This window comes from Cyprinus carpio, chromosome B24, assembly GCF_018340385.1.
Source record: "Cyprinus carpio isolate SPL01 chromosome B24, ASM1834038v1, whole genome shotgun sequence".
NCBI classification, from domain to species: domain Eukaryota; kingdom Metazoa; phylum Chordata; class Actinopteri; order Cypriniformes; family Cyprinidae; genus Cyprinus; species Cyprinus carpio.
Window position 1 is genome coordinate 9,953,055 of NC_056620.1, and position 21,947 is coordinate 9,975,001.

Below are 21,947 nucleotides of genomic sequence, written 5' to 3' on the forward strand. Positions count from 1 at the left end.
CTAGTTAATATCGAGAATGTAACCACCTTTTTGCTATTGTAAGATCTGCTATAAACTATAAACTAATATAAACAGATGACTGGTAACTATATGGACTATTTGATTATTGTAATAATTATGCTCATTCAAGGTGTTTTCCCACTATTTATTTTTATTTACACTACTGTTCAAAAGTTTGGCAATTGGGAATTCTAAGTCTCTTATGCTCACCAAGGCACCATTTTTTTTTTTTTTTTTTTATGAAATATGCCATTTTCTATTTTAATATATTTTAAAAGTAATTTATTCCTGTGATGGTAAAGTTGAATTTTTAGCACTCCAGTCTTTAGTGTTACATGGTCCCTCAGAAATGATTCTTATATATTGATTTGGAGAAACATTTCTTACCATCATAAGAATGAATATATATATATATATATCCTATATATTATATATATATATATATAATGACTATAGATTATACATATACATATACATTATACAGATACAGGATACATATACATATATACATATACATATACATATATACATAGACATATACATATATACATATACATATACATATATACATATACATATACATATATAAACAATAACATATACATATATATGTATATATATACGTAATATGTATGTATATATATACGTATGTATATATATACATATATATAAGATCCTATACCTATATATGTATATAGATCCCCAGACTATATCTTATATTATACATATAACATTATCGAGATATATATATATATATATATATATATATATATAGATATATATATATAGATATATGATCTATATATATATATATATATATAGATACATATATACTATATACGATATAGTAGTATATACGATATATATGTATCTAGATATATTATATATATATATAATATATATATATATTTATATATATATATTATATATATATTAAATCTTTCTAACATTATAAATATCTTCACTGTCACTTCTGAACAATGTAATGCATCCTTGCTGAACAGAGGTATTAATTTCTTAAAAAAATAAAATACCGAGCCCATTTTTTTCCCCTTCAAAGGCTAGAAAAGACCATGTTCTCCTCTTTAGCGTCACCTTCTGTCATTACAATATAGCAAATATACAGAACTAAATATACAGACCCTGTCACTGTCAATGTGAGTACCTAAATTCTGACCTTGCTTGAAAATAATTTCAAAATGCATGCAGCACATGAAAAATTGGCTTGCAATGCAAACTAACTGTATTTCTTGCTGAAATATCCGAGAAGCGATTTATAGTCCAAACAAAGAAAGTTGTGTGCATAAATTTAATTATTCTTGTAAAACAATTTTGTGAGTGTTCCAATAAATTCTAAATGCACTTAAACCATACACAAATCAAACCTCTGTGTCAACAAAAACATATCTGCACACACTCACACACACATACACATAAAGAAACTCATTCCCGTACCCGTAAACCCACAGCTATGTCTCCACACACACACACACTTTTAACACACATTCAGAGTTTTGACAAAGAAATTTTTTTTTTTTACATTGAACTACAAAATCAAATCCTGAACATTAATAGCAATAAAATATCTTACAATATTTAGAATTATTCCCAGAATCCGTTGCACTTTTAGAAATATGTCCATCAGGTGTAAAATATTTAGCTATATTTCATTATGCAAGTATTGTTTTTTTTGGGGTAAAGCAACACAGTTACCATACAGTAATTTTTCAAGCGAAGCAGTTGTGCCTGTCTGAAATCATGCGTTCTTTATATTGGTGAAGTTCACTCAAAGTCTTCCACTTAAGCGTAAACGGTCATCTCCGAGCTGAGAGAGAAGCGTGAAAGAGAAATCACAGCACGCCCCGTGTCCATTAACTAAATGATCCTTTAAACATATTTGTATCATCTTTTGTGCAGGTAATGTGAAATCAAACAACACCTGAAGAGCCTGCCTAACACTACATCAATATGATTTCACAAAATTTGTTCTCTTTACTGATTTGTTTTTTCTTTATTCCTCTTTCATTCCATTCCTGCAATGATGGCACCATCTACCTCTGATGTCATCAAAAGCGTTTGGTTTTCATGTCCACCATATCCACGTTCATCCTCTCTCGATCTTTGTCCAGAGGGTGGTTCTGCGTGTGTTCCCACAGACGGATGGCACCATCCCACTGAGCAAACGTAACGGGAAGGAAAAAAGACTTATAAAGGTATAGTGTATTACATAGTATACAGGTCCTTCTCAAAAAATTAGCATATTGTGAAAAAGTTCATTATTTTCCATAATGTAATGATAAAAATTCAACTTTCATATATTTTAGATTCATTGCACACCAACTGAAATATTTCAGGTCTTTTATTGTTTTAATACTGATGATTTTTGGCATACAGCTCATGAAAACCCAAAATTCCTATCTCAAAAAATTTGCATATTTCATCCGACCAATAAAAGAAAAGTGTTTTTTAATACAAAAAAAAGTCAACCTTCAAATAATTATGTTCAGTTATGCACTCAATACTTGGTCGGGAATCCTTTTGCAGAAATGACTGCTTCAATGCGGCGTGGCATGGAGGCAATCAGCCTGTGGCAATGCTGAGGTGTTATGGAGGCCCAGGATGCTTCGATAGCGGCCTTAAGCTCATCCAGATTGTTGGGTCTTGCGTCTCTCAACTTTCTCTTCACAATTCCCACAGATTCTCTATGGGGTTCAGGTCAGGAGAGTTGGCAGCCCAATTGAGCACAGTAATACCATGGTCAGTAAACCATTTACCAGTGGTTTTGGCACTGTGAGCAGGTGCCAGGTCGTGCTGAAAAACGAAATCTTCATCTCCATAAAGCTTTTCAGCAGATGGAAGCATGAAGTGCTCCAAAATCTCCTGATAGCTAGCTGCATTGACCCTGCCCTTGATAAAAACACAGTGGACCAACACCACAGCTGACATGGCACCCCAGACCATCACTGACTGTGGGTACATGACACTGGACTTCAGGCATTTTGGCATTTCCTTCTCCCCAGTCTTCCTCCAGACTCTGGCACCTTGATTTCCGAATGACATGCAAAATTTGCTTTCATCCGAAAAAAGTACTTTGGACCACTGAGCAACAGTCCAGTGCTGCTTCTCTGTAGCCCAGGTCAGGCGCTTCTGCCGCTGTTTCTGGTTCAAAAGCACACGCCTGTGCATGGTGGCTCTGGATGTTTCTACTCCAGACTCAGTCCACTGCTTCCGCAGGTCCCCCAAGGTCTGGAATCGGTCCTTCTCCACAATCTTCCTCAGGGTCCGGTCACCTCTTCTCGTTGTGCAGCGTTTTTTTTGCCCACACTTTTTCCTTCCCACAGACTTCCCACTGAGGTGCCTTGATACAGCACTCTGGGAACAGCCTATTCGTTCAGAAATTTCTTTCTGTGTCTTACCCTCTCGCTTGAGGGTGTCAATGATGGCCTTCTGGACAGCAGTCAGGTCGGCAGTCTTACCCATGATTGCGGTTTTGAGTAATGAACCAGGCTGGGAGTTTTTAAAAGCCTCAGGAATCTTTTGCAGGTGTATAGAGTTAATTAGCTGATTCAGATGATTAGGTTAATAGCTCGTTTAGAGAACCTTTTCATGATATGCTAATTTTGAAATATTTCAGTTGGTGTGCAATGAATCTAAAATATATGAAAGTTTAATTTTTATCATTACATTATGAAAAATAATGAACTTTTTCACAATATGCTAATTTTTTGAGAAGGACCTGTATATATTTTTTTATTTCTTAGTCCTTTGTCAAATGTCCTTTTTAGTTTTTGTAAAGTTTTAGTTGACTAAAAGGGTGGGAATTTTAGTCTAGCTTTAGTCAATGAAATCTTGTGAACTTAAACTTCTAATCATATTTCAGTCATGCCACATAACAGAGCTGGGTAGCAACTGCTTACATGCAGATTCCAAAAATAAAGTACTTACAATAAATTACATAATCAGATTACAGTTACTTTTAATGGATTACATATCATTTACACAACAGGAATAATTTATTGATTTTCCCTAATTTCTCTTTTTCATCTTTTAAATTTTCCTTTCTATAGGTGTGCCGTATTGATTCAGGATAAGCCAAAAACAGGATTTGGAAAATGGATTCATGGTGTACTCGCTTATTATATACATTTTGTAAATTTTGAACACAGAAAAGTTACGGACTGCAGCTTTCCCATTTTAATGATTTAATTAACTATTAGCTTTTTATTAATGTCATAAACTCCCTGCTGGTCATTCACAAACCCAGTTTGGGAAACCTTGATTTAATATAATGTTTAATGCACTTCATGTTGTTGTTAACAACAAATGGAATATATTTCTTAGTCTATGTATTTTTCTATCAATATAGTACAAGATTTTCCTATTTAAATCAATGTGAAAACAAGATAGGTCATAAGTAATCTAAAAGTAGCCTGATTATATTACCTAAAATGTATAATGTAATGGATTCTAATGGAACAACAATTTTTGTCATGTCATTTGGAATCAGTAACGGATTACAATTTGTAAGTACTCTACCCAGCTCTGCCGACAAAAATTACAATCGTGATTGCTGTGACTGTTGTCACTTGAGAACTTTCATCAGAATTATTACACTTTCACCTAAAAGCACAAATCAAGGAAATGTCAAATCATACACATGGTTTATTTTACCTATCCTATTACTATTAATCATCTTGTTTCCTGATTTATTATATTAGCCCCACATTAGCCCTACATTATGAAAACTGGTAAACTTAAAGTTTTCTCTCAAAAGCTGAAACATAGCTGAAATTGCTATTATTAATTCCAAATTCTATTCATGTTTTTCTATTAAAAAAAACAATTTCTTAAGCAACCACAATTGCAAACATTATTGTTGAGAAACATGTGGATTTATAAATTCATCACTGAGGTGGTTTCATTGCAGATTTAGCTGGAGCATCTGTGTGAAGGAACACAAACTGGCCGTATTGTTTTCAGAAGATCAGTGCTGTTTTCTTAGACCAGATAGTATACGGTTGCCAGGTTTAAGTACAAGTACAAACAGAGGAGGAAAATGTATCATAGGAGAAAAGCTCTTGATATTTGGCAACCGCAAGCACAAAAACTTCTGGAGGTCTTCCCATTTTTTTCAATATAGATAGATTTTGAATGTAGCGTTTTTTTTTATTATTGTATTTTAGTCAATAATAATAGTTATAGTCACAGTGTTTAATGATGTTGTGTCACCTCGCCTAGTCTTAGTCATGGAAAAGAAGGTTGTCAACAAATACTTTTCATCATTGTTTTCATTAACAAAATAAACACAGTGGTTTTACTTACAGAGCTGCTGACCATGTTGTTGTGATAGGGGTGCCAGCTGACGTCCCTCACACATGCATCATGATTGGACAATTTGGACACAATGGATCCCGTCAACACATCGTAGACTACAAAAAAGATGGGAGGAAAAATATTACAGATTTGGATAACAATAAAAAGTGACTTTAGAAACAGTTTCACACTTGCTATTATTCTCCACTTACTGACGATTTTGCCTGTTGAACAGCCTGTGTAAATAAACTTCTGTCCAGTGCTGAATTCAGGGGAAAAGCGGCAGCGAATGAGCGTGTGCAGAACCCCATGACCCCTGTAGGTCATCACAGAGGTGTCACCAGTCAGCTTGTGCCTCTTAAGTGCTGCAGGCCAACAAAATGAGTCAAAACAGGTGCTTTGTGTTTACAGTATGTATAAAATTAATGTTGACAATAAACAAGCAGGTCTAGTAAAGTTACTTAAGCATCGTAACGCACCTCTCTGGGGAACCTGCTGCCAGCGGTAGTCCCAGTTCTGTTGTGTGACAGCGAGCCGTGAGGCCGCAAGCCCCTCTTTGGGTGAGAACTTCCTCACGTCCCACAGCTTAATGGTCTGATCTTTGGAGTTGCTGATCAAGTACCGAGCGTCGCCCCAGAACAACATACAAATGCTGCTTGAAATATGCTTGAAGGGAATGCAATGAATTGACTGTAAAAATGACAGAATAATGACTAAAATGTTATACAAATGAATAAATATGTATTCTTCAGGTCTTCCACACACTGCAGCATTGTGGTCACTATTAAGCGAGCACTGACACAGTGTGGTGAAATCATCACGCATGTTTACAAGCCACAGCTTTCTCAGATCGTTGGATTAAAACTACAAGTTCCGTTGAGTTTGGAAAATTCTGTGCACAGTAATCATCAGAATATCTCTTTCCCTGTCTCTGAAAATGACTGGATTTTGAAATCATCCTGCAGATGCTCATGCAGATGAACTTCCGGTAATCTATTCCGCTGTGATGAAGGTCTATTAGAAGAGAGTGTCCACATATTTCTGGCATGTAGTTTGCTTTGCTTTCTTGGGTTTATATTTATCGAGGACTAAGAGTACCATTTAAAAATAAAAATGTAAATAATTACTTTTCAAATAATATGACATTACAAATAATGTTTTATTATTCATAATTGCAAGAAAGAATGCTACTGAAAAGTTTTAATACTTAACCATAAATTGCTTTAAATATTTTATTTCTATAGACCCCTTAATCGCCTACGTCACTGTGACGTCACCGCTCTAGCTGGAGGCAAAACATAAGGAAGAACTCATAGCAGGCGCGCTAAAAGTTTGAGGTTTTTACTTTAAAATGTCGTCTTGTGTTTTTGGCTGCCAGAATAGAAGGAACAGCACTTTTGGTTCAAAACTAAAGTTTCACCGGATCCCTGCCGACATTCCTTCACAGAAATCAAGAAGACAATTGTGGTTGAATGCAATACGGCGTACAGACGATCATAAATAATGCTCGTGTTTGCAGTGCACACTTCATATTAGGTAAAATAATCTATGCATATGTACTGGTGTGTTGGTTTAGCTAGTACAAATCAGCAAGTTTATGTTTTATAGGTGAAAAGTCGCCAACCTTCAGCGCACTAGCTAGCTTAAATGTTAAACAAACATACAGCGATAGATGTGTGTGCCATCCTTTGAATGGTCTCTTAAAATAATCCACATTGCTAATCATAATTAGCCCAGCGATAGGTTACATTAGACAATAAGCCTTGACAAAATTCCCCAAACCACCCGAAAGTAATTCATATGTTGTCTAGGAAATATCCAAAACCTGGTTAAAATGTTTCCAATGAGAACAAGATACAAGAACTACACCAGGCTTAGCTAAAAATAAATAAATAAATAAATTAGGCTACTGTAAGGTTATCCACTCGTCATTATATTTTGGTCAGATAACCAGTTTGGTCAGTGAACTGAGTGATCAACTGAATTAATTGATAAATGTATGCTAACTCCCACTTTTTTTATTATTATTTTTTTTGTCACGGTCCCGCAGATTCAGTGACTGTACATATTCGGCAGTTCCGAACCTTCTTCTGCATCCATGTTTAATAAATACCTCCTAAAACGGTGCTAGTTTACGCTTGTCTACCTTGCGTCCGCGCCTCTTTTTGCCTCCAGCTAAGCCCCGCCCACCCGGAGACGTTGCAATGTTTACAAACTTTTAAGGGATCTATAAATACAATTTGAAAAGTAAATTATTAATTTATATACTAATATATTAATTTAGTACATTTTAAACATCAATAGTTTTAAATATGCTATAGTATTTATTTGTAAGTTTTGATTTATTCTTTTACATAAATTGATAAATGATTACTCTATGTAAAGTCCTGTTTAAATTTTGGGGTCAGTAAAAAAAAAAGAAAGAAATTAATACTTTTATTCAGCAAGAAGGCATTAAATTGAGAAAAGAATACAAAAGATTTCTATTACAAATAAATGTTGTTCTTTTTAAAGTTCTATTCATCAAAAAAATCCTGAAAAAATTTATCACTGTTTCCATTAAAATATTAAGTAGCATAACTGTTTTCAACATTCATAATAATAAGAAATGTGTGTTGAAAGGCAAATCAGCATATTAGAATGATTACTGTAAAAATTTGTTTACAGTAAAAATAATTTTTGAATTGCATTTTGTATTTTGAATTACATAAAAGCAGCCTTCTTGAACATTTCAATTAAAATAATAATAATAATAATTATATCTACCAATACTATGCTCACAATAATCTGGTTTATAATCACATATTATTATGTAAAAGGTTTAACTTTACTGTAAGACACAGTATCTTGACAATGATACCATACCTTGCTGTGTATGAAGGTGATTCCATCTCTGTGTCCAGCCAGATGACCCACAGGCTGTGGTCTGTCTTCTCTGAGGGTACGTCTGTCCCAGACCTTACACAGAGCATCATCACTGCCTGAGAACAGCAGCTGTGATGAACTGTCTGCAAACGCTACGGCATTCACATCATCCTCATGAGCGTCGATCTGAAAGATGATGAGATAAACAACCAAATTCACATGAGTCATGCTACAGAGGGCAATGCCTGCATAATGTTCTCAGTAAATCTATCTTACATATCAATGACCACATTCAATTCAGAAGGTTAGAGCTTTGATGCACTGAGACTGAGGAGCTGTAAAGATTACGCAAGGCTTAAAGTCACAGGAGGGCTGAGAAGTATGAAAGGATGACAGTAGAGTTAACAGATATTGATCCAATAAAAGGTAGCATGCACCATTAATTTAACATTTACTGTATTTAGAAGTGCAGCAGATGAAAATTGACCAAACATCTTTGGGTTACTGATAAAGGGATATTTCTGACTTATTCTCTTCCACTAGCCTCTAAATAACTATTAAAGGGACTGTCTATGAGACAGTCTCAAGCCTCCCTGATTTCATCCAAAATATCTTAAATTGTGTTCCGAAGACGAACGAAGCTTTTACAGGTTTGGAACAACATGGGGGTAAGTGAATAATGACAAAATGTTCATTTTGGGATGGAGTAACCCTTTAAGTAATTTTGTCCCTGGATTAAGAGTGCAAACGTATGCCCTTCTATTATTTTACAAATGTGTGAATCATACCTTTAGAGTTCTCTTGTTTTGTTCACGATCAAACACATACAGGCAGCCATCGTTTGCTCTATTTGATAGAGATAAAACACATCTCATTAAGAAATAAAGAACACTTTAGGTTTCTATGTATGGTAGGTAAAATAAAATAAAATAATAAAATAAAAGCATGTTTAAAAAAAAAATCCAGATTTAAAAACTAATAATGAGTTACTAAAGGATCGCTTTCTGGGGTTAGTTTTTTTAGACCATAGTATGTTACTAACCCGCCTAAAATTTCTTTTCCATCTGTGGATGCTGCCAGTGAGAAAACACAAAACCTCCTTTCATCAGGACTGGAAAAAGAACAGACACCTGTCAGCATCAGCAACCTTCAATAATCAGCAAACACTAACAACTACAGTCATTTCTATGGCGATTACGTTCAATATACTTCACAGGCTAAACTAAAACATCATTAAATATAAATCTTTAAACATCTAAATTCATTTCCATTCACACAGCTCTACCTTGGGAAAGAACAGAGCAAGACCAAACCTCTAAAAGCATAACATTACAGTTTATCATCACATGGTGGTCACTAAATGTTATGCAATGCGGCGAAGACGTCAACATGGTCATGTGAATTTAATGGAAGAGGCAGAAAGACATGCTGGCAAAGTCAACTATTGCCATTATTAGCATATCTGAAGGTGTATTGGCACTTTAATTATAATTTCAATAAGAGGGATTACTGTTCTTACATATTATGAGAATAAACATATGATTATATATGAAAAAAAAAAAAAAGAAGTGTACTAATTAGTAAACAATTAAGAATCGTTCCTAAAATCTAAAAAAGCAACCACAATTGGTTATTACTTCGAAAACAAACTTCCTTCAGATTACACTTTGCCATCGTGTTCAGTTTTGGTTAGCTCACAGTCACGTGATGGCTGTAGTGATGAATGATTATGGAAATCTGTTCTACTGTCTGTCATCCACATGAAGAGGAAGCAAACAGGTGATTACCTGAGTTTTAATGCTAAAATGTACTATGAGGAAACACTAACTTGAGGTCCAGGGCGGTGTGTGTTTCACTGTCCCCATCTACACTGCACACATGGACTAAAGAGAGGGAGCACAGACAGATATGCAGTACTGGAATAAATGACAGTAGTGCCAACAAAGCAGTTTAAGTGACCTGGCCCTGTCTTACTGTAGTCAGACCAACTGGAGTACAGCACACAACTTGCATCAGGGGTGAAACACACATCCAGAATGCTCCAGCCCACGTCTCTGGCCTTCACTGTCTTCTTTAGAGTAAAACGGCCCCTGCTAGTGTCATATAACCTGATATTCTGATCTATAAAAACAAAGACAGAAAAAGGAGCGTATAAGATACTGTTTGCGCTACACAGTTCAATGATTTTCGTATGTTTGCTTTTGAAATAAGTCTTTTAAGCTCATGTAGTCTGTTTTTATTTGATCAAAATACAGAATGTGAATTATTATTACGATTTAAAATGACAGTTTTCTATTTTAATATTTTTTAAATGTTATTTATTTTTGTGAAGGCAAAGCTGATTGTTCAGCAGTCATTATTCCAGACATCAGTGTAACATGATCCTTCAGAAATCATTCTAATGAGCTAATTTGGTGCTTAAGACATTTTTTTTTTTTTTTATCAATGTTGAAAACAGCTGTTTTTTTTTTTTCATTTGAACTAGAAATCTTTGTAACATTATAAATGTCTTTAGTGCCACTTTATGAGTCTGAAGCATTTTTTGCATTTCTTACAAAAATAAATAAATAAATAAACCTTACTGACCTCAAACTTTCGAACAGTAGTTTATGTGCTTAAATTAAAGATCGAAACAATTACAAAATTAGTCTTTTGTAGAATTTTGTTATTTGAACATATCTGAGACATGACTGAAATTTGGAAACTACTAAAAATAGAAAATGAATACTAAAGACAAAGTCTTGAATTACTGTTTCACCTTGGCATGCAGACAGGAACATGTTTCCCTCATCACTGTAGACTCCACAAAAGACTTTCTGCTGATAGGTGTCTTTGTATACCACATGATTAGGCAGGAAGCTATGAGGAAATGTATTTGATTTATTATACGTATGCAGTGACTATTAAAAATTCAAATCTAATGACATATGTGCCTCTGTATATGCATCAAATATACAGTATAGTTGTTATAGCATAACATTTATGTTGCACTTACTGTGAACGGATTCGGCTGCACTCTCCATGAGAGAAACTCGACCCACAACACCGTCCCTTTTCCCGCTACAGAAAGAAATACACAGTTACAGTACATTATAGAGCGCTGCAACATTTGTGAGCTCTACTCTATTTGGCTGTATCAAGATTTCCTGATTTCTTAATTACAAATCAGAAGAGCTGCTAAGTAAAACAGCTGAGCTGCTCATTCAGACTCATTGTATTGTTACATGCCCTGCACATCAAGATATACATCCAGAGACACATCTTACCTCTGCTAGCATATGTGTGAAACTGTGTCTGCCCTTTTGGCCCGAGGAAGCAGTGGCAAGCAGGATCTGAGTGCGGATCTCACTGTGGTCAATTTCCTGTGTGTCTGGTTGGGCATCCGCTGAGTGAGAAACAATAAGGCATAGTAAATGACCACAGAATTGTGTTTTATAGCTCACTTTTATAGACTGAAAATGATGCCATACAGTCCATAATTCTCACCTGGAGGGTCATATCGATGTCCTAGCCGCCCATCCCAGGCCCCATCGCTGTCCTCATCTGAGTCTGAATATGACTGCACGAGCTGTAGGCCTGTCGCTCCACTTCCATGGACCAGGCGGACCTGGCCCCTATAATTGAGAAAAGGGAAGAACTCTTTTTAATACCTGTATCGGCAACCTATAGCCGCTGAGAGGCTAAGCAGCAGGAATAATCCTTGACGCGTTTTGTTCATTGCAAATCCCACAACATTTATTGGCTTAATAACAGACCAAGTAGAAACAAATCGATATTAAACGGTCAACAGAAAGTGAGCACTCCCCGCTACTCACCCCCTCTCTACTACACCTAACCCAAACAGGAAACGCTACCAGGTATATACACACACCGATCCCACGTGACCAAACCACCTGGAAACATACACGCAAAATACAAAATAAAAGACAAGCGTTTTTCTGCACTTACATTCCAGCCCCTGATTATTATACAATAAACCTGTAATAAATCACAGACACAATCGAAATATGAACAATATTAACATACATTACATAATTAATTGTTATACATGATTTTCTTTTTTCTTTTTGTTTTTACAAAAAGGAAATGTGAGAAAATGTATGTGTGAAAATGTCCAGATCACTCAAAATGTTCATCATTGTAGCCGCATGAAGCAAAAAGTAAAAGTCCAGTCTAAGTCAGTAAGATCAAGTAATTCAATCAAGTCCAAGTCAAAAGGTCAAGTCGAAAGAGTCAGTTGAGAGCTCTCAAATGTCAGTCATAGCTAATCTTTAAATTCCTCAGCTTCAAGAAGGCGACAAATTTTTGTGATTGGCCTGGTCAGGCAGGTACTCATAGTCTTAATCTTAACTTGCCGTGTGAATCCTTGAATAATTTTGCCCATGATCCAGGAACTCCTTGGTGCATTTTCATCCATTATCAGTACAACATCTCCCAACTGATAGTTCCTTGTCCTCACCATCCACTTCTGCCGTTCCTGTAATAAAGGTAGATATTCACCAATCCATCTTTTCCAAAATTGGTTGGCTAAATACTGAATTTGACGCCATCTTCGACGGGCATACAAATCTTCCTTCTCAAACAATCCGGGTGGTAATGTAGACTTTGTTTTTAGAAGGAGAAGATGATTAGGTGTTAAAGCTTCCATGTCATCAGGATCCAAAGATGATCTAGTTATGGGTCGGTTGTTAAGTATAGACTCTACTTCACACAGAAAAGTATGAAGACCTTCTTCATTTAAACTTTGCCCTCGAAGAATGGAGTTTAGTATTTTCTTTATTGACCTGATGAGCCTTTCCCAGATCCCCCCATGGTGTGAACCGGTAGGAGGATTGAAAGTCCATTTAATCTTCTTTTGTAGAAGAACATCGTATATCTGACTGTGGTTCCAATTTTGTATCGCCTCTTTTAATTCACGATCGGCTCCAACGAAGTTAGTTCCATTATCTGAACGTATTTCAGCCACTTGTCCTCGTCGAGCAATAAAGCGTCTGAGTGCGTGAATGAATGAGTCAGTATCCAATGATGCAACCATCTCAATGTGAACAGCTCTAATGTTCAAGCAGGTGAAAAGGACTCCATAACGCTTTAGAGTGGTTCTCCCTCGCTTTACTTCAAATGGGCCAAAACAATCTAGTCCAACATAAGTAAAGGGTGGTTTGTCTGGGGAGACACGATCCTGAGGCAAATCAGCCATTTGTTGATGACCTGCAATTGCGTTGAACCTTTTACACACTACACATTTTGACAGAAATGTTCTTATGGCTACGCTAGCTCCAGGGATCCAATATCGCTGTCGAAGAGCCGCCAACATGAAGTTCCGTCCACTATGTCCCACTTCTTCATGAATTTGTCGCAGGATTAGGTTAGAAATGTGTAGATCTTTTGCCAGTATAATTGGGTGTTTAGAGTGTTCAGAAATCAATGCGTTATCAAGGCGTCCACCAACCCTGATGATATCACACTTAAGTATTGGGTTTAGGCTATAAAGAGGACTACTTCGTTTGACTACTCCACACTTACGTAGACTCTTTAGTTCCTCCGGGAATCTCTTTATTTGAGAAAGTCGGATGATTTCCATTTCGGCCTTTTCCAATTCTTCCAACGAAAGGAAGTTCTTACGCACTGTAGGTTCAAACTTCTGCATTTCCTGATTAATAATCATCTCTTGTTGATATGAATCCGTATCAGAGCAGACGAGAGAAATTCTGCAATCGTTTCCTTTCCTTGCTACGGTCCATCAAGATTTGTCTCAAACGAAGGAACCATGCTACGGCTTTTCTTTAGTCGAATCCAAGAGGAGAAGTAATCAAAGAGATATGATATAGGGTCAAAATTTTTTATTGACTTCTATCATGTTTACCAAAGCACTCCTTTTAATCTCAGGATCATGAGGCAAAATCACATCCCTATAGGTGGGGTCCATAGGCCACTCCTCTTGTGATCGAACCAGAAAGGCGGGACCAGAAATCCACGACTCATTCTTTAAAAATGAATCCACCTTCACTCCTCTAGACGCCAGATCTGCTGGATTGCTTGACGAATTCACGTACCTCCACTGTTCTACATCAGAAACCTTCAAGATTTCGGACACTCTATTAGACACAAAGCACTTAAATCTTGAGGTGCTATTTCGAAGGTATTTAAGTACTGAAGTACTATCAGTCCAAAACACGGAATTCTGAAAAGGCATCTTGAGTTCTTTCATCCAGATCTTGTCAATACGGCTTGCAAGAGTGGCAGCTGTAAGTTCCAGGCGAGGGATTGTAATGGACCTTAATGGTGTAACTCTTGCCTTGCTCACCAGAAGGGGTAGAATATGCCTGTTGTTGGTCATTATGGAGCAGCAAATAGGATACCACACCATATCCTTGTTCACTTGCATCTGAAAAATGATGCATTTGAGCAGATGCTACATCTCCAAACCCGTCAGGCTTCAAACATCTTCTAACCTCAAAACTCTCCAAGTGATGCAGATCATCCAGCCAGTGCATCCAACGCTGAACATACACTGATGGAATATCATTGTCCCATCCAATTCCCTCCCTACACAGGTCCTGCAGTATCCTCTTGGCAGACAAAATCACAGGTGACAAGAACCCCAGAGGATCATAGATGGAACTAACCACTGAGAGAATTCCTCTCCTGGTAAGAGGCCTATCCTTTACTACCACTTTGAATTGAAAGGCATCCGATTCAGCACACCATTGCACTCCTAATGCTCTTTCCACTGGCAAAGTGTCACGATCGAAGTCCAAATCCTTTACCTTTTTCTCTCGGTCCTTCTCTGGTACGACACCCAATACAGCACGGCTGTTGCTCGTCCATTTTGTTAAATGAAATCCACCTTTAGCACACATACTAGTAAGATCCTTGTACAACTGCACAGCATCTGATTCGGAAGGTACGGAAACAAGGCATTCATCCACATAGAAATTATTGAAGACAACATCCATTGTTTTGGGGTCAAATAGATCCTTTTGATCCATTGCACATTTCCTCAATGCAAAACTCGAAACAACTAGGTGATGATGTAGCCCCGAATAAATGAACCACCATTCTGTATTACTCCAGACTGCTGTTTACATTACCTTCTGGCCACCACAGAAACCTCAAGAGATCACAATCTTCTGGGTGAACTCTGATTTGATGGAACATGGCTTCAATGTCGGCCATCAGGGCAATAGATTCCAGTCTAAATCGTACAAGTACACTCACCAATGAACTGGTTAAGTCTGGACCTTGTAGAAGCTTGCTATTCAGTGATGTACCCTGATAAGAGGCTCCACAATCGAACACAACCCTAATCTTGTGTTTTTTTTGAGGTGATATACACCGTGATGGGGTAAATACCACAGACGTCCATCACGTCTCTCCAGTTCAATCGCAGGTACCCTTTCTGCATAACCCTTACGGATCACATCCTCCATAAAGACAGTGTAATCTGCATGAAAGGAAGAATTTACTTTAAACCTTTTTTGAAGAGTTAAAGCACGTTGTTCTGCAATTCTCCTGTTCATAGGCATGGCTACTTCAGCATTTCTGAATGGTAGACCGATGTAATAATGACCATTAATCAGTCTTGCGGAATTGGACACAAAATTCATAAACTGCTGCTCTTCTTTAGATGTTCCTAACATTTCTTCATGAGCAGTCTCTGGAAAATCGGCCTTAAATTGCTGCTTCCACAACTCTTCCAATTTCATTACTGCAATCCTATTCACAGTCACAGGAAGTTGGTTGGCAGCATCGTCTCCATTTATACCTACTCCTTTAAGTGGTCCATTAACGGTCCATCCAAACATGGTCCTTACAGCATATGGGCCATTATTTTGACTACGTATGACCTCCCAAGGCTCCAATGCTTCTGGAACATTAGCTCCAATCAAAAGCTCAATGCCAGCGTTAATCATAGGTAAACAGATATGACTCAAATAAGGCCAACACTCAAGATCTTTCTGTGAGGCGATGTTTACTGTGGTCACGGGCATGATCTTCTGTGTATACACTTCAGGCAATGCACAGTAATATTCTTGACTCAAGCCAGAAACCTCCAGGTCTTTCAGAACGTAACTACCAATTGATTTATCTTGACTCATAGTTCTGAGAAGAATATTAACTCTCTTTTCCAGGGAGGTTGAGCTTGTTCATCAAACTTTCTGTACAAAAAGAAGCGGAACTCCCAGAATCGAGAAAAGCATACGTCATCACCACGCCATTTCCCTTTTTTGATTTAACACACACTGGAACGATAGGTAACGCACAGTTGTCATTACCAGCCCCAGTAAGACCACTAGTTTGGAGAGAGACCATAGCACTAGCAACCGCTGACTTGAATTCGTCTTTCTTCTTGCTCAAAGTGTCTACCTTCTCATGAGGATAAATGTGAAGAAGACTAGGATGTTTAAGACTACATACATTACAGATACTTCTCTTTTTGCAGTCCCTGCTGAGGTGTCCTGTATGCAAGCAGCCAAAGCAGATTCCTCTCATCATCAGAAAGTTCATTTTTTCTCTGTGACTTTTTCTGGTAAGTTTATTACAGACATCCAGCATGTGTTCACCGCTACAGAAGAGACAGATTCTGTTGGTTGACATCTTATGGTGTTCTTTTATTTCAGGCACAGCAGTGATAGTGGTTGCAAAACTGCTTCTAGTTTTTGGCTGACTTACTTTGATGTTCATCTTCCTACCTCCAACAGGTGACACATCCTGAATATTACCAAACACCGGTCAGATAGAATTTTTACTTGTCTCTCGATGAAGTCCACAACATCAGAAAAGGTGGTTTGATTGTGGCGTCGCTCCTTTAACTCGTATGCAACGACTCTCCATCTGTCTTTGAGTTTATAAGGAAGCTTTGAGAGGATAATTTGCATGTTAGTGGTAAGATTCAGCTCATTCATATAGTGAATGTTTTGCATAGCGTTGCAACAACTCCTTAGAAAAAGACCATACTCTTGCAGAGACTTCGCATCTTCTGATTTTATAGCTTTCCATGAAAGAGCCTTTTCCATATATGATGAAGCTATTTTTTTACTTCGTTGCCAAAGTTTTCCTTAAGCAATGCCTTAGCCTTTAAATAACCTTGTGAAGGGGTCATGAGCTGGCAACTTCTAACAAGCTCTTTCGGCTGTCCTCGTGTGTATTGTTCCAGGAAACGAAGACAGTCTCCTGGGTTGTCTGCCTTCTTTTCCACCACTTCCTCAAATGTACGCATAAACTCATGAAAGCGCAATGGATCTCCATCAAAGGACTGTATTTCTCTGGGTGGAAGTGAAGACAAGTTATGCTGTTTAACTAATAAAGTAGCTATTTCATTCTGCTTACCCATAAGCTGAAGCATGCTTGCATGGCTCGCATCATTATGAAAAACTTAACCTTGGCCCGTGAGCATATTCAGTATTCTGACTATCCAATGATGACATGTTAGGCAATGTAGATTGTGAAGGTTTCATTTTAGATCTTGTTGATGGTTGTTGTCCTGACTGAGATAGAGAATAATGAGAAATCCTTTGTGGGTAATTGACATGTGATGTATGCATTACAGGCATAGGCTCTGATGCCACTGGCACACTAGCTGAAGGAACGAATGGTTCTGCCATCGCATGAAGGGGTTTAACCACAATCCTATCAACAGATGAATGAGATGCAGAATGAACGTCTTGATACACCTTTACTTTTGCCATTGACTGCTAATTTAGTTTCCAGTTCCAGTTTTTCCCTCCTTCTCCTCAACAGTTCCTCCTGTTCCTCTAAATCATGTTTCCTTTGCAGCATTTGTTGGGAAGCCAATAAAGCAGCCAGTTCTGCCTCAGCCTTAAGACGAATGGAGGATCGGCTTGATCGAGACCCATGTGATGTCGCTACCAAAGATCTTTTACGGCTTATATTTGAAGCACTATCCGTTGGTTGAATTTCATTTTCAAAGTTCCCAGAATCCATTCCTGCTTGTACATGAGAGGGCTGAGTCGTGGACACCACGTCAACAGAGGGTGAAATATCAGATCCACAAACTCCTTGAGAAGTTGCATATATGGCTTCCCCAACCACAGGCTCACAGATATTAGAAAGATCAGTGCAAGGATTCAATTTCCCAGTTTCAGTCGTCCATTGTTGAACGTCATACACAAAGCCATTATAATGTTTTAAAATTGAGTCAAACCATTCATTTTGTTTATTTTGCTCCTCAAAAGGTAGTAGAGGCAACACTCTTTTATGTAACACAGATGCATCATCCATCAGCAATTGTATCGTTTTCAACATTGAACACACTTGAGACGCATTGTCATCACATATCATCAGCTCTTTCATTGACCCAATCAAATTCTTCACTTTATTCACTTTACTCTTGCGATACCTTTGCAAGGCTTCAATTTCAGCCACCAAGGCCTTTGCCGTGGGTTTACGCTCTCGTTTGCTGCCGTCAACAGCGTGCTCCATATCCTCAGAATTCATTCTCCAACACTACGGACAATGTGAGCTCCGTTTCAAACAGCGCGCTCACAGAACCAAACAATAAATGAACGTAGCGAGGCGGCACGCGAGAGCCCATAAACATGCAAGAGCAACACAAAGCTCGTTCAATCCAATGCCAATCCAATGCCAATCCAACTGTAACAACTACAACAGCGTCTTCCACAACAGCAATACAGCGCAATCCATTTTAACCGCTGACATACCTCGTTTGCCGTTTGTATGTGCGTCGTGTCCGTCGATCCATTTCACGGTGCACGTCCGCCACAACACGCTGTATGCAGAAACAGTCGTTTCCAAGTTGCGTCCATAATCCAAGAGTTGTGTAGCTTTTCTGTTGACTAAATGTATCGGCAACCTATAGCCGCTGAGAGGCTAAGCAGCAGGAATAATCCTTGACGCGTTTTGTTCATTGCAAATCCCACAACATTTATTGGCTTAATAACAGACCAAGTAGAAACAAATCGATATTAAACGGTCAACAGAAAGTGAGCACTCCCCGCTACTCACCCCCTCTCTACTACACCTAACCCAAACAGGAAACGCTACCAGGTATATACACACACCGATCCCACGTGACCAAACCACCTGGAAACATACACGCAAAATACAAAATAAAAGACAAGCGTTTTTCTGCACTTACAATACCCATATAACAAAAGAGGAAGCGGCAGAGCTCCAAAACATGTTTAAAATGCAGCCCAGACAAAGGCATCGCAAAATCAATGTTTTGTAGCTTATGCATATACTGTAATTACCTTCGCAGTAGGTACGCCAGAACTTGTGCCAAATCGACGTCCTCTTCAGATCCTGACTGCCTCTCGGCCTGTGTGCGACCCGTCTGATTGGAATTCTGGTTGGGTTCTGGTTCCGACTGGTCTGGGTTGTTGCCAGAGCCCCGACCGGACATCCCAGAACTGGACTGAGAGCCCATAGACTGATTGTCTTCCAAAACATTTATTCAGAAATTAGCAGTTCAAGCAATCACATTCATGTCATTATGAAAAAGAAGATATATTACAAATAATGCTAACACTTCTTTAAAGACATTGAACACCATCTTTTAATAATTAGGTCAAAAATATGACAAACACTCAAATAATATACATGTGATGGCACAACTGAATATTCAGCAGCCATTTCTCCAGTTTTCAGTGTCAAAAATACGCTTATTTTATTTTGACATTTCTTCTTCTTATTATCAATATTGAAAATGGTTGTGATGCCTAATAATTTGTGAAAACGAAAAAACATTTTTGATCAATTTAATGCACTGCTGAATAGAAACATGAATTTATATTAAAAAAAGATTTACACATTTTCACTACAGGACTTTATTAAGGCTTTTTTAAGCATTTTAACATGTTTGAGAAATAATAAAAAAGGAAACATTATTATTATTGTTTTAAAGGGCAAGATATAAACAATTCTAGGTTAATATTAAAGACATTTGACACCAGTTTTAGTAGCACTGTAAATAATAGTACATACACCCAAATAATAAGAAATACACTTCTCTGATCATAAATGTGTGAAGGACATACACATAAATGTGTATTAGGCCAAAATTAACGCAGATGTAGTTCATTAATTGTGTGGTAAGTCAGTGTAATTAACATCCCAATGTTTGCTTGTCTTGAGAAATGATGACATTTAAATGCTGATTTAAATTGCTGACATACAGCTGACAAAAGGCTGTGATGTAACTGACTACGTGCTAAAATTACAAGCTAGAACTGAAAAGAGCAAATGTCATGGGACGAACACTTCTTATAATGGTTTCATATATACAAACTAAGAGTTTAAAAACGCCAAATATATAAAAGCCTAATTATTACGTTAAATATACAGCCAAAACAACCCTTTGTTTATAAGTTAGCGCTCACGATAGCAAGCTGTAAGCGACCTACAAAAGAGAGACACCTACCAGTTAAATGTTAACAGCGCTTTGACAGCCCTTTTGCTCCGCTGGTTTCTTCCTGCAGACCTCGGCAAATAACAACAAAACAGTGTTATCAAGAATTAAGCTTGTAAACGTGGGAGTTCAGCACGCTTAACGCTTCTCTCTCCCTGAGTAGGTTTTACGACTCTCCAGGTTCGTGGCACGCCATGTTGTTTACGGTCTCGAGACTTGCCTTCCTGTGGTCACGTGACACACAGACGCGCTCCCACAGAGCGAACACAAATAAAATAGAAACAGTGCATTTACACAATTGAACACAGGACAGTGAAGCCGTCTATATTGAAATTATGTATTTTCTGGCCACAAACCTTTAACACTATACTGCTGTGACGTCATTGCAGTTGCTTGTGACCATAGACTTATTATTAATATTATTATTGTTGTTGTTGTTGTTGATATTATTATTAGTATTAGTATAAGTATTAATATTAATTTATTGCAAAAAACAAACAAACAAGTAATTAGATGACAGTCATGAAACCTGGGCTGGCATCGTCTTTTGGCCGAGCATTGATGACAAAACCAGAAAAACAGAAAAACTTAAATTGAAGGTGGCAATCTTACTTACCCCCATACTCAGTGTAAAAATATATATTTTAAAATAACTAATAATTAAATAATATTAAATAAATAAATACATTTTTAATTAAACTATTCGTACTTCTTCGCCTATTCTACACTTAATAGTATTTCATTATAACCAACAAAGTGTAAACATGATGCAAATGAGAGCTTCATTTTGCAGTGTAAATAAAGATGTAAGAGTTTCAAAGAGTGGTCGAAATTCTGTAATCAGGTAATAGTGTGATAGGAGAAACCATATCTAAATTGTTTATAGTTAAAATTATATTTATAGAAATCATAAGGTTCTCATTCTGTTTCTAGCATGAACAATTTGCACCATCTGTTGGACAGCTACTAGATGTACGTATATGTAAATATATTTAGATATTATTGTTCTATTTATATAAAGGTTTATTTATGTTTAATACTTTTTTTTAAGTGTTTTTGAGTGATAGAGTTCCTCAACATACATACATACTTGCATACATATTACATACTAATTAAATCTCCAATCAGTGTGTGTTTGGACTTTTCTGAGCTTCTTCAACCTTGGTGTGTAATCTAAAAATGAAATCATTTATTAAGCTAGGTGCTGGTTGGATGTTAGAGCCACAGATAAATACATATCTATGGTTAGAGCGGGGACTTTTAATTATGAACCACATTTTTGAACCGGAAGTACTCAGTTGTAGCACTGTCTGTGTTCCTCAAGAAACTTGTTTTGTTGTTTTAATTCGCGGTAAGTGTGACAATTGTACATTTATTA

At 37.2% G+C, this 21,947-nt stretch overlaps 2 protein-coding genes across 4 annotated transcripts in view; one reads left to right on the plus strand and one right to left on the minus strand.

The window, feature by feature from the left end:
- Positions 1–1,295: 1,295 nt before the first annotated feature.
- Positions 1,296–20,806, minus strand: dcaf11 (ddb1 and cul4 associated factor 11). 2 transcript variants are annotated; one of them, XM_042751862.1, is made up of 15 exons: positions 20,582–20,806; positions 19,413–19,602; positions 11,665–11,792; positions 11,445–11,563; positions 11,174–11,238; positions 10,937–11,037; positions 10,153–10,299; positions 10,007–10,061; positions 9,221–9,289; positions 8,967–9,024; positions 8,179–8,364; positions 5,793–5,946; positions 5,526–5,678; positions 5,323–5,429; positions 1,296–2,174 (listed from the first exon to the last, which is right to left on the minus strand). In XM_042751862.1, the coding sequence occupies exons 2-15, from the start codon at positions 19,586–19,588 to the stop codon at positions 2,067–2,069; spliced, it is 1,626 nt and encodes a 541-aa protein (XP_042607796.1). In that variant the 5' UTR covers positions 19,589–19,602; positions 20,582–20,806; the 3' UTR covers positions 1,296–2,066. The 2 variants fall into 2 exon arrangements, with proteins under 2 accessions (XP_042607796.1, XP_042607795.1); XM_042751861.1 differs by having other exon boundaries at positions 19,413–19,599; positions 20,582–20,805.
- A 1,017-nt stretch (positions 20,807–21,823) lies between these two features.
- The window catches only part of eloca (elongin C paralog a), a 1,463-nt gene continuing 1,339 nt past the window's right edge, over positions 21,824–21,947 (plus strand). The window contains exon 1 of one of the 2 annotated variants that reach the window (XM_019103317.2): positions 21,824–21,920. The gene's annotated coding sequence lies outside the window, so the exon portion shown is untranslated. The remainder of the gene's footprint in view (positions 21,921–21,947) is intronic. The other variant, XM_019103316.2, reaches the window with a different exon arrangement.